This window comes from Grus americana, chromosome 3 (genome assembly GCF_028858705.1).
Source record: "Grus americana isolate bGruAme1 chromosome 3, bGruAme1.mat, whole genome shotgun sequence".
Taxonomy (NCBI): Eukaryota; Metazoa; Chordata; class Aves; order Gruiformes; family Gruidae; genus Grus; species Grus americana.
In genome coordinates this window covers 55,152,474-55,164,752 of record NC_072854.1, presented here as the reverse complement: position 1 = coordinate 55,164,752, position 12,279 = coordinate 55,152,474, and the positions used below count along the sequence as shown (strand labels likewise).

General features: G+C 41.2%; 1 protein-coding gene across 1 annotated transcript in view; it reads right to left on the bottom strand.

The window, feature by feature from the left end:
• The window catches only part of SLC35F1 (solute carrier family 35 member F1), a 262,370-nt gene that overhangs the window by 49,956 nt on the left and 200,135 nt on the right, over positions 1-12,279 (bottom strand). The window contains exon 3 of the mRNA XM_054819545.1: positions 7,897-8,024. Coding sequence (XP_054675520.1) covers positions 7,897-8,024 — 128 coding nt within the window. The remainder of the gene's footprint in view (positions 1-7,896; positions 8,025-12,279) is intronic.

Genomic DNA, 12,279 nt, shown 5'->3' with positions numbered 1-12,279 from the left:
TGCTGCCCATTTGAGGGCTCTTTCTATTCCACTACCTTCACAATACCACACACGCTTGGTTCAACTGTATGTTACGCATGCACAAAAGCATGTGAAACTTCAGAGAGCTGGCTGCCAGGGGAACTGTGTGGCAATTACGCTACCCTGTGACCGAAACCTTCTGCAGGGAAGGTGTGGATGCTGGCAGCATTTCTGACAGGGTTATTTCAAACAATTCCAATAAAAAAGAACAACTGCTTTTACCTTTCGTGTTTCTATTTGTTATCTCATCACAACTTATTCACTTTCTTGCATGTTTTTTATATAATCATGGAATTAGCTTAAAAACTATTAATTTTTTCATCCAGCCAAAGGTAGGGTACTCTGGGTAGGGAGAATGATGAAAGAATCAGTGACATCATTTGTTTTAAAAAAAATGTAAAAGTTTTTAATTTCCATGACATGGAATAAACAAAAGCCAGAAGACTGCTCCCAGTCTGAAACCTTTTAAAATCAGTATTTTGCCCACAAGATCTCGAATTTTTGTCTTGGGACCACATGACCAATTGTGTTGGGTTTGCGTGGCAGGGTTTTGGTAGCGGGGGGGGCTACAGGGGTGGCTTCTGTGAGAAGCTGCTAGAAGCTTCCCCTGTGTCTGACAGAGCCAATGCCAGCCGGCTCTAAGACGGGCCCGCCGCTGGCCAAGGCCAAGCCAATCAGCGCCTCTGTGATAACATATTTAAGAAGGAAAAAAAACAGTTAGGGAGAGCTTTTGCAGCCGGAGAGAGGAGTGAGAAGATGTAAGAAACTCTGCAGACACCAAGGTCAGTGCAGATGGAGGGGGAGGAGGAGCTCCAGGCGCCGGAGCAGAGATCCCCCTGCAGCCCGCGGTGAAGCCCATGGTGAAGCAGGCTGTCCCCCTGCAACCCATGGAGGAAGGATGAGGGGGTGTAGAGATTCCACCTGCAGCCCATGGAGGACCCTACACGGGAGCAGGTGGAGGCACCTGAAGGAGGCTGTGGCCTGTGGGAAGCCCATGCTGGAGCAAGTTGCTGGCCAGACCGGTGGACCCGTGAAGAGGGGAGCCCACGCCAGGGCAGGTTTGCTGGCAGGACTTGTGACCCCGTGGGGGACCCACGCTGGAGCAGTTTGCTCCTGAAGATCTGCACCCCGTGAGAGGGACTCCATGCTGGAGCAGGGGAACGATGAGAGGAGTCCTCCCCCTGAGGATGAAGAAGCAGCAGAAACAACATGTGATGAACTGACCACAACCCCCATTCCCCGTCCCCCTGAGGGGGGGAAGGTTGAAGCCGGGAGCGAAGTTGAGCCCGGGAAGATGGGAGGGGTAGGGGGAAGTGTTTTAAGAGTTGATTTTATTTTCTCATTCCTCTACTCTGTTTTGGCTAGTAATAAATCAGATGAATTCCCTCTCTAAGTTCGGTCTGTTTTGCTCGTGACGGTAATTAGTGAGTGATCTCTCCCTGTCCTTATCTCGACCCACAAGCATTTCGTTATGCCTTTTCTCCCCTGTCTAGTGAATGAGGGGAGTGAGAGAGCGGCTCTGGTGGGCACCTGGCCTCCAGCCAGGGTCAACCCACTACACCAATGTTTCTGTAACTGTTCCCATCAGCTCCTTTAACCTGTTCTCAAGATTTTCTCTTTTCCCCTGCAGACACAGAAACTCCCTCAAAACTTTCACTACTGAAAGACCTTCACCTACATCTGACTTGCATGCACCAACACCCGAGTAGAGGATTATCACAGCTCCAGCTTTCTGTGTACAGAGAAGGAATTCAGCAACTTTTTGCAAGTGAAAGGTGGTTGTCACATCCAACCCACAGTTCCTCTGCTCTCAACTGTCTACACATGGACAAGTTTTACTACCAACACGAGTAATCACACCTTGACTCTTTTTAAAAAAAAAACAACCTTAGGACACACCTCTTCATCCTCTCTTCTCGTTACATGCACTCCAGCTCTGCTAATGCAAGATCTGCTCAAATAGCAGGAAGAGTCCCTGCCCATGGCAGGAGGAGTGGAACTAGATGATCTTTAAGGTCCCTTCCAACCCAAACCATTCTGTGATTCTAAAGTTACCAATAAACTGACCACTGAAATCACCTTTCCTTTAATCACCATCCTCCTGTGATTGTCCATAACACTATCAGAAAAAGATCGTTCTAAGACAGCAGACAGCTCTGCAAAAAAATAATTCTGATTTGTTTCTCTCTAAGTAAGATGACTGGATATGGGCTTTGAAGACCATTTTCTCAAGGTTGCTTATTAGAAACTTCTCCACATCACCAGTTGCTATAAGCTATGCAGGGGATTAGATCCTGGCCTAGGAAAAATCATAGATATCTCCTGCATAAAAACCTATGCTTTTGCATTTCACCTCCAAGAATATGCAAAATGAGCGCAGAGCTTCAAAATCTCTGCTGCTGTAATGGGCACAACTTCACTGACTTTAATGAGATTTTGCATATTTATGTTAGCAAAAAGCTTTACTCCAAAATCATGTACAGAGACCGAGGATACTGTAGGGGCTGGTTTCCAAACCATAGGCATGTAACACAATCAAAAGACAGAACAGCAACTCGAAGTGCGATAATAAATCCCGTGAAAGATCACCCCACAGACTCACAGTATAAATGTAAGGTATGCAACACTTCTGCACAACGTTGATCTGCAAACCTTATTAACATTGCAGTATTCCCTCACTGTCCTGAAGCAAAACAGGAAAGCATGGTTAATCTTACACAGCTGGGATGGGGGGAGGAAGGGAAGGAGTGGAATTTATCTCGGCTTTTGAGATATTTCATGTTAGCGTACACTGGACAAGGTGGATCAACAACTTCAATATTGCTCCTCAACTCCCGGATTTGCTTCAAAACTATCTCAAATCTTCTGCCTCAACACACATTGAGTCCATAGGGACCAAGAACAAAGCAAAGTCTATTGCCATCCAGCACTGCTATAATAAGCACTTACTGCTGACTCTTTTCCTTTTCTGGTGGCAGTTGTTGAGGTATGAAAACTGCCAGAGGTAATTGGAAGTATGATGTACCGCTGAGCCTCACAGTGATCTAAGAGCAGCTGAGAACATCAGCATCGTAGTTTTATTGTCTGTCTCCTGGTGTCTATAAATCCCAGCTTTTACTACCTTTGTTTTCATCATGCCAATCAAAGGCTTGATTGCCCAAGGAATAAATTACCAGATAAATCACTATTTGGAAACATAGCTCTCTCTTTGACAGAGCCTTATTTCTTGTGACATTGTATGCATATTCTACAGTACCACTATGCAGAAATAGTCCAGATTTCTATGTGATGCCATAACACAGAAAAAAAGATAACATTACTTCTAGAAAGTGCAACACAGCAGTGTAATATGCAGGTGGATAAAACAGTGTATTTGCAGAAAGGAGAGCTAACTAACATGGAGACAACAGGGGAGAAGGGAGAGAACAGTCTGCCTCACAACGAAGCCTGGCATGATGAGGAAGCACTTACCTGGCAGCAAAGGTTACAAATGTTAGTATCGTAACAGGCTTAGTGGAAGACATTATGGACTTGGTAGGATGTACATGTGCAGTACACTGTAAATGCAGTACAGGGAAGTTGAAGTCAAAACATAGTTTCAAACAAATTAAATATCTAGCTCTAAATAACTGCAAGAACCTCAGAATCTTTTAATTCCCTCTGGGGGAACTAATTTTATCTACTGTGCAAAAGGTGTCTCTAGCAACAGTTAAAAGAGCCTTATTCAATAGTTATTAAACCTTCCACAGGCCTACACCAGGGTTGTTTTAAAAAGCATTAGGATAAATATGGGAAGCATTACCACAGGCAGTCCTGAAAGTGTATTGTTTTTTAAAAAAGTCCATGAGACCAGGTGCTAGTGTACACGGCAGTGTTTAATGCACTTGCCGCACCTGGTACAGCTGACATGCAAGAAGGCTGCAAAATCTAGTGCAAGTCAGGTTAATGCATCAAAGAGAAACTAAAGATCATTTTGCAAGTTTTTGGCCATCTGGGAATCAGGACACATGTGTCTGAGAGCATCAAGTGTGACTGATCTCTGGCACTTCTTGAAATACATTTTTTTTTTAATATCAAATTAATCCATCAACAAACTACCGTGCCTTTTACCTGGTGTATAATCAATATTCAAATGTACCCTCTAGAGAACAGTCTTCACTTACTAGTCTGGGCATTTTCATGGCTGTGGAAGGCTTGAGGTTCAATCCCCCCAGCTAAGATGGAGTTAACTCAAGCTCTTTCTGTTGGCTACTCTTTTAACAGCTATGACTTGATGTAAAAGGTGGCTCTACCCTTGCAATTTGGAAAGCGCTCCAGGCTTTCTGTAAGCACTTGAGGCATGCTAAGATCATATCTAACAAATTGAGTTCCTCGGGGTACTTTGATGTAGGAATACTTAGCTTTTGAATTTTAAAATGAAGGCAGGTATTTAGGCATTTGGCTCCATCAATACAGATGCACTCTGGGCATGCAAAGAACCAGAACTTAAAGATACCAAAGAAGGAGCAACCTGAGAGGTTCAACCATGTGTTTTCATGTCCCAAGATTGTGCTCTGAGCAGCAGGTTAGTATGCATAGAACAGGGGATGTTAGATGTCTATGACATTTTAGATATGTAGACAGTTTGGAGTAGGTTTCCTGGATTGTTATATTAAATCTACTTGCCCCTGAATTATACTGCTGATACCTAAAGAGTGCCTTGGATTTTATCCTTAAAAATTGACCTACACCTTGATGTCTGAAACACAAACAGCACATTGGTTTTCAATCTGATTTTTTTATGTCACCTAGTTTATAAGGGAGGTCTTTTAGTTTGAAGGGGGTTTTTTAAAGGGAAAATTATGTATTTCTAGGCTTCACAGTACTTTGTTTTCATCTTATGATGGAGCTGAGTGCCACATTCTCAGACAGTAATTATAGAGTACATGAGGATTTGAAATAATCAGAAGCATGTCCGCAAGTAAAGGTTAGGAACCATATTAATCTCTGATTTATGCCTGTGTGTCCTCGTTCACTGTGGTTCTGAAGGCATCCGGTGAAAGACATGTAGGAAGATTTATTAGAAAATTTTGTTTTCCCAGACCAAAACCAAAAGGGAATTCTAAAGGAAATTATAGGAAAGACTTGGGTGTGAAACAGTGGGGGAAAATAGGACACCATTTTTAGTCTTTTCCTGGAATCATTATGAGATAATGTCAATTACAAAAAAAAGAATGGAGTTTAAACTACAAACTTGGACAGTCCTAAGAGTTTTGGCAAACAAAGCTGTTGAGTGCCTGGAGTTGTCTGATGAAAGCAGAACTGCAAATCAATTGCAATAAAGGTATATTTTTACATTTAAACTTCGGCTTTTTGCTGGGAGCAGCTTAATGTTTTTTCCTAAAAGCACCACAAGCCCAGTACACTCGCATGTTAGTTTTGCATGATGGAGCAGAGATACCATGTGGAAAAAAAGTATATGCTTGTAAAACTGATTTCCTACTGAAATGGTCCATGTACCACCACTATAAAAATACTGCAAGATTTCTCATTTACTGAAGTGACAATTTCAAAAGCTCTTATATTCTCCCCATCAAAAAAGCCTTGGTGTAAAGCCTGTTGAGAATAAATTCCCCCAGAATTGACTTGAGGGGTTTGATTCTCAGTCAATGTATACATTAGCACAGCTCCCACAGCCTTCAGTCAAAGCCATGCTGACGTGTAGTAGGTAGCAATGGTTTCTCAGGTCTCAGTTCTGAAAGGATTCTTGCTACGTGCCAGCGAGCATTTACAGCCTCACAGGTAGTGCTCTTGCAACATCAGGCCTTTTGGAAGACACTCTCAAGAGAGTGGTCCTGTTTGCTTCTTTAGAAATCAGATTCTAGGAGAAGCTTGCTTTTTTTCATCTTTTACTTTCCATTTCCTCACTGTTCATTTCATACCATTACACACTTTGACCAATGCTGGTTTAGGCTGAATAATCCCCTGAGCTGCTTCTGTTTCATCTTTAAATGAAATATGGTGGTGTTTGACTACATTTCATAAAACGTGTCTTTTAATTCAACATCTTAATGCATTACCTCATACTCATCCCATTCTCACCATATCTTTGGGTTTCTCTGCACTTAGAAGCATATTCCAATTAAGGCATGGAGTGAATTTAAAATGCAACAGCTGTTCCCAGTCACTCCACGTGTATCTGAGCAATCCAGGACAACTATGGGAAAAGGAGACACTGCATTCCCCACTCCTGGAAAAAAGCTTGATGGCATTTGAGCTTCTGCCTCTTCCATCTTTCAAGCTACATGGGAAAGAGACCTGAACTCTGTTGTAATCTTTATGTGGAAGAGGTCTAAAAAGGACGCAATGCGGTCTTGTGTCCTATGACAGTTCTCCTGTTCCATCTTTCCCCTCTCTCTCAGTCTGAAAGGAGACCATGGCTTATTTCAGCTAACAAATTCCCTGCTGAGACACACGCAATGCCCTTGAACTCTCCTGCCTGCTTCCTCGCACTGTAGTTTTTTATCTCTTACGCTAAAGGCCGTGCTCATTGCAGAAGAGCAGGAGGGTTTGCCTCTCCTGGAATCAGTGTTTCATGGGTCCAGCCAGATGAACCTCTGATACGTGCTAGTTGGTGGCTGTGGGAGACGGGATTTAATGACCTGGATCATCTTGCTCAATCCACCATTCCTATTCGCTATGAGCGAACACGCAAAAGAAGCAATTCAGCTTTTGCTTTTCTCTTTGAGGTTTTTAGTAGCTATAAAATTAGACGGTAAGAGGTTTACGTGGATTTATGCTTTGCTTTATACAAAGTAATCTGATTTGGAAAAGTGTTAAAAGCAATATTACATTGTCTGAGCATGTTTCAAAGAATTCTCAAACCAAGATTCTGATGGCAGAGGCGTTTGTGAATATTTAGTATAAACCTCACATTCAGATTCCTCTAATTCATAGTTTTCTTCTATTTTTGCTTCTTATTCAGCCAAACAAACTCAGTATTTTCCAATATCACTTTTCAACTATGGAAGAGATATATTCCTAATTAGCTTTGGTTCTGCAGAACATTAACTGGTGCTCCTCTATTTTACTGGCTCTAATGCAAACTTCAGACAAATAAGGTGTAAAATACACTGAACAGTACCTGGTGTTGCCCAGCTATTTGGAGATAATGTAAAAAGGGAGTAGGTTTGTTTTAGAACAAGTAGCAATGAAGTATGCAATGATTTCCCATGACAGACAGTTTCCAGTCTCTTAAAAATGTTTCTGTTATTCACTTCTCCACTTAAATGGGAAGGAGCCTGATTCCTTTGTGTTTTTATTTAAAATATACAGGTTAGATCTTTGGAGAAATCACTACCCTAGCTTTTGTTCACTGCACATATAATTTTTTAAGAGACAGTACACTTTTTGATAGCTGTAGTTAAGCTGTTATGCAACATAACACATCTAACTGCTTGCATTAAAGTAAGACTCCTTCATCATAACTACGTTCATTTTACTTAATGACAACTTTTGCACTCAGATCTAATTACAGAATCCTAAAAGACATGCTTGTATTTTTTCCAACTACAACATGAAGTGAGAAAAACATTTCAACCTATCTGAAAATATTTCCTTAAAGGACCAAATTTAATAATTATGTAAAAAATGTGATTATGAATGGTTTAGCACAGTACAATAAAAGCCAGTATGTTTTTGTACAATTTGGAAAATACTGAGTAATAAAAATAGTCTAATATGAAAAAACGTGTCTTATGAGATGGCATTAAAAAGTTCAGAGAAGAGATAGGCAGGAACTAGCTCTCAGTGCACTGAAGCCAATGGATGCTGCGCCATTGACCACATCGAGCCTATTACCTTACCTCAAAAGGGAAAAATCCTTTGAGTCCTTACCTGTACACTAGTAAGAGTGGTGTACTGATAAGCTTTGACTACCAGGTAATTGGCTTCTATATCTATTATTCCCAGGATCATGTACTTCCACCATCTCCTTTTCAAAATTGCCAGCAGGTTTTCTTCTCCTGTGGTAATAAACAAGAAGAAGAATTATGTAAAAGAGTTAGGTTTACATGCACAAAATACCTGCCTGTCAAGAGAAATTATCTAGAAGATCTCTTGTATTTATAATATGCAGTTGAAAAGCACCATATATAACTAGATACTGCAAGGAGGTGAAAACTAACACACCCTATTTGTCTTGCAGATATTAAAACAGCCAGCTTGGCGAAGTAATATGTGAGGGTCAGATTGTCACATCACTTAGGATGTAAACAATGCCGGGAAAAAACAAGTGCAGCTTGGGCAGACTGTAAATGTGTTCTTAGTTTTACTTTTATACACATGCTTACATATATATACACATATAAAACACTTAAGAATAGAGCAGTTTATTAGATACATTTATACATTCCATAGATACTGAGAAATGTTATATCACACATGACACAAAAGGGTTTTGCCAGAAGTGGGAGATTACCAGTATTTGCAAATATGATGGAATATTAGAGCAGTAGAGAAACAGGATCATCTTTGGGCAGATTACAGATCCTGCTCCAAGGATGGTTATGATGATCCTAGAGGTTCAAAGTATCAGACTTGTTTAGAGAAAGGTTGCACTGAAATAGAGTTTGCATGACAGGTTGCTCTGCTCCCAGGATCGATTTCTGAAGTAGGCAGGTTCACTGCCTTCTACCGGAGCCCTGTCAATCACCCAGTGCTTAATTTCCACCACATAAAGACTGACAGTACAATACAGCCTGCAGATCAAACCCACAACTTTCAAAAGGTCAAAGCATTCCTTATGCTAGGCTAGGGATTATTATTGTTCTCTGTTCAAAAGAAACCAGCTCATTAGTGAGGGCGGGCAAACTTGTTACTTATTTGCATTACAGTAAGGTCCAGACATGATGGGTCCCCACTGTGTCAGGGGCCAGACATACCAACTGTGACTGAACACGGTACGTACGATTGGAGGTCTTTAAGAGTCTGTAGCCTAAATAGGGATCTAAGCAGATGTGCTGGTTTTGGCTGGGATAGAGTTAATTTTCTTCATACTAGCTTGTATGGGGCTATGTTTTGGATTTGTGCTGAAAACAGTGTTGATAACACAGAGATGTTTTCATCACTGCTGAGCAGTGCTCACACAGAGCCAAGGCCTTTGCTGCTTCTCACCCCACCCCACCAGTGAGTAGGTTGGAGGTGCACAAGGAGTTGGGAGGGGACACAGCTGGGACAGCTGACCCCAACGGACCAAAGGGATATTCCATGCCATATGATGACATGCTGAGCATATAAAGCTGGGGGACATTCAGAGTGATGGCTTTTGTCTTCCCAAATAAGCAATGGAGCCCTGCTTTCCTGGAGATGGCTGAACACCTGCCTGCCCATGGGAAGTGGTGAATGAATTCCTTGTTTTCCTTTCCTTGTGTGCTCAGCCTTTGCTTAACCTATTGAACTGTCTTTATCTCAACTCATGAGTTTTCTCACTTTTACCCTTCTGATTCTCTCCCCCACCCCACCAGGGCCAAGTAAGCAAGGGGCTGCGTGGGGCTTAGTTGCCACCTGGGGTTAAACCATGACAGTAGGGTTGACCTGTATTGCCAAAGTACTATAAATGGAATTTGAACTGTCTTGAAAGTTAAAAAAAACCCCACCCACTATTCTGAGATTTGTTCGTGTTGCTGCAGCCTAAGTGCCTGTGATCATCAAAATGAGCGGTGGAAAAAACCAGAAGAAAAGGAACATTATTGTCAATTGGCACCAAAACTCGCTCAGGCTTCCCAATTGTTTCTTGTCATTTACCGTCATCACAAGTCTGTTCGCTCTCTGGTTCAAATAGACCCAGTGATATATGTGCTGCCATACCATCAGAAATGGCTCTCTATAGCACAGGACTATCTCAGATCTTGTAAGATGCAATCACAGAAAAACAGATAATTAGTTCAGAAGTCGATTCAAGATCTTAGACGTTAAATCTTGGCCCCACTAAGTGACCAGAATGGGTATTTGCCTGAACCAAGCATCTGAATTATTTGACATTTGCTCATTAACAGATGCTCACACATACACATTCCAGTGGGATATTATTAGGCAATAACTTAATTATTTGTTACAGAGATAATGACACTGAGTGCAAAACTGTAAATGCTAAAAAGCTTTCCTTCCTTTCCTTCCTTCTCTTCTCTTTCTCTCTCAGTAAGCAGCAGAGAAATAGCAGGAACAAGGTGGTGAGTAGGCTAATTATTTAAAAACCCCAAATAAGAATGAGTCAGTACATTCAACTGTACCACACTTTCCTCTTACCACTGACTCACAGGAGAACTCACTAAAGAGAAATTCCCACCCTTTGTTTGTACTGGGGTAGAGGAACAATGCACTGCAGACACAAATTATTACTTCATTTATGTATTTTTATGATTATTTGAGCATGAAAAGAGAGGAATATTGTAGATTTTATTTTTGAATACATTTAGGGAGTTTTTTTTTCAAAAAAGCCTTTTCAATTAGATGTCCTAATTCCTACTAAAATCAGTGTAAAACACACAGATAGATCCTTTCCAAGTACTGAAACTATCTCTCTAATTCTTGTGCTGCCCAGATAATACCTTTAAAACACCAGCTGAAAAACATGAATGCAATGGAAAGGCATGGTTAAAACTTCAGAGCAATTTTTCCTGTTAATTGTAAAGAGAAAGCGTAAAAATCAAAGACATCAAACTATTAGACAGTATAAACCTCTCAGAGTCACTGCAGTCTGTATTCCAACGCCCACCTAAATCTGTTTTTGTGACAGTAAGACCTTGGTGGTATCTACAAAGCAGAAAGAAGAAGCAGGTTCAAGATTTGGCACTGGCATTAGGCTGCCTGAGCAAGGACTACGGACAAATTTCAAGGAATGTTTTGGTACCTTTGGTTTGCCAGTGCTTGCTTTCTCCAGCTTCGATTTCCAACCGCAGATCACTGTACTGTTCATATGTGGCCAAGTAAGTTAGCTTTAAAAAGGAATGTATGGTCATGACTTCTGGCTAACAGGTAAAGTTAGAGTTTCCAGAGATGGAAACTAAATCTGTAATTTTAACTGACACACACAGTTATCTCTTTTGGTTTCTCAATCCTTTCTGGGCTAATGACAGAAATAAGAAAAATATTTGGCAAGTGGTATTTTATCTTTGATATACAGCTCTGAGATATTCCAAACTCCAAAAGATCAGGTTCAGCTAAGAAGGCTCTGCAGAGCAAAAAGCAATGCCGAAATGAATTTATGCAGGCACTGTGCAGCTCTTATGAACATTGGTTTAACTTCACAGCAAGTGTCTTCATCTTGCCCAGTGGAAAGCAGAGAGATGTACAGGTGTTCAGCATGACAGAAATAAAATAAAGAATTTGTTCCTGGGAAAAAAATCTTGTGCTGGAGTTGCATCTCTGTGGAACATACTTAGTCTTTGCTTCTACTCACTTGCTGCATCTCCTGTTACTTAGTGTGTAAGAAAGGTTTGGCTTCTGACCTGCATCCCTCTGCCCACATTATTGTTATCATTTATCATTAAGATATCAGTCGTGCAGATCTACAAGCATTAGCAAAACTGACAGACCCCATATGAGGGTATATCTGAGCAAAAAACAATGCATGTTTAACATTGTTACTCTGGGGACTGCTATTTGTTTACTGCTCCCTATTCTTTGCCATTGTCATCACAACTCGTAGAAAGGAATGAATTGCTCATGAAGTGGGAGATTTTCTGCAGAGAAGGGCAGGAGAAAGAAGATGATCATCTGCGGTGTCAGTCCAATGCTATGGACAAATGAAGGAAGACGCAAGTGGAGTCCTGGTTTTGAGATGGGACTGAAATAAAGCCACCATATTCAAATATCACACTTTTGCAAGAGTGACCCAGGAGAAGGCAACAGTGGAAGACAGCCTGGAGAAGGTGTGGGCTTCCAGCAGGCAAGGACCTCTGAACAGCAATCACAGATGGCATCCTCAGGGAATTCAGAGACAACAAGAAGTGAAATGGGAGTTAGGGAGATAAGTGGGAAGCAGGGGGAATCAAGACCTTCTTTCAGAAGTCTACATCCTGAATAGTAATAAGCGTCACCTTTGCATAAAAACAAAGTGGGGGGAAAAATATCACACAACTAAAAACAAAACAACAAGAGACAGGCTGCTTTTTTTTTATTTTATTTATTATTTCCCCTGATGACAACTCAAAGCAAACTAATTATTCAGGTCTTTTGAGTTGTAAGCATTGTAGGCCAGAAGGACTGAATGTAGATACC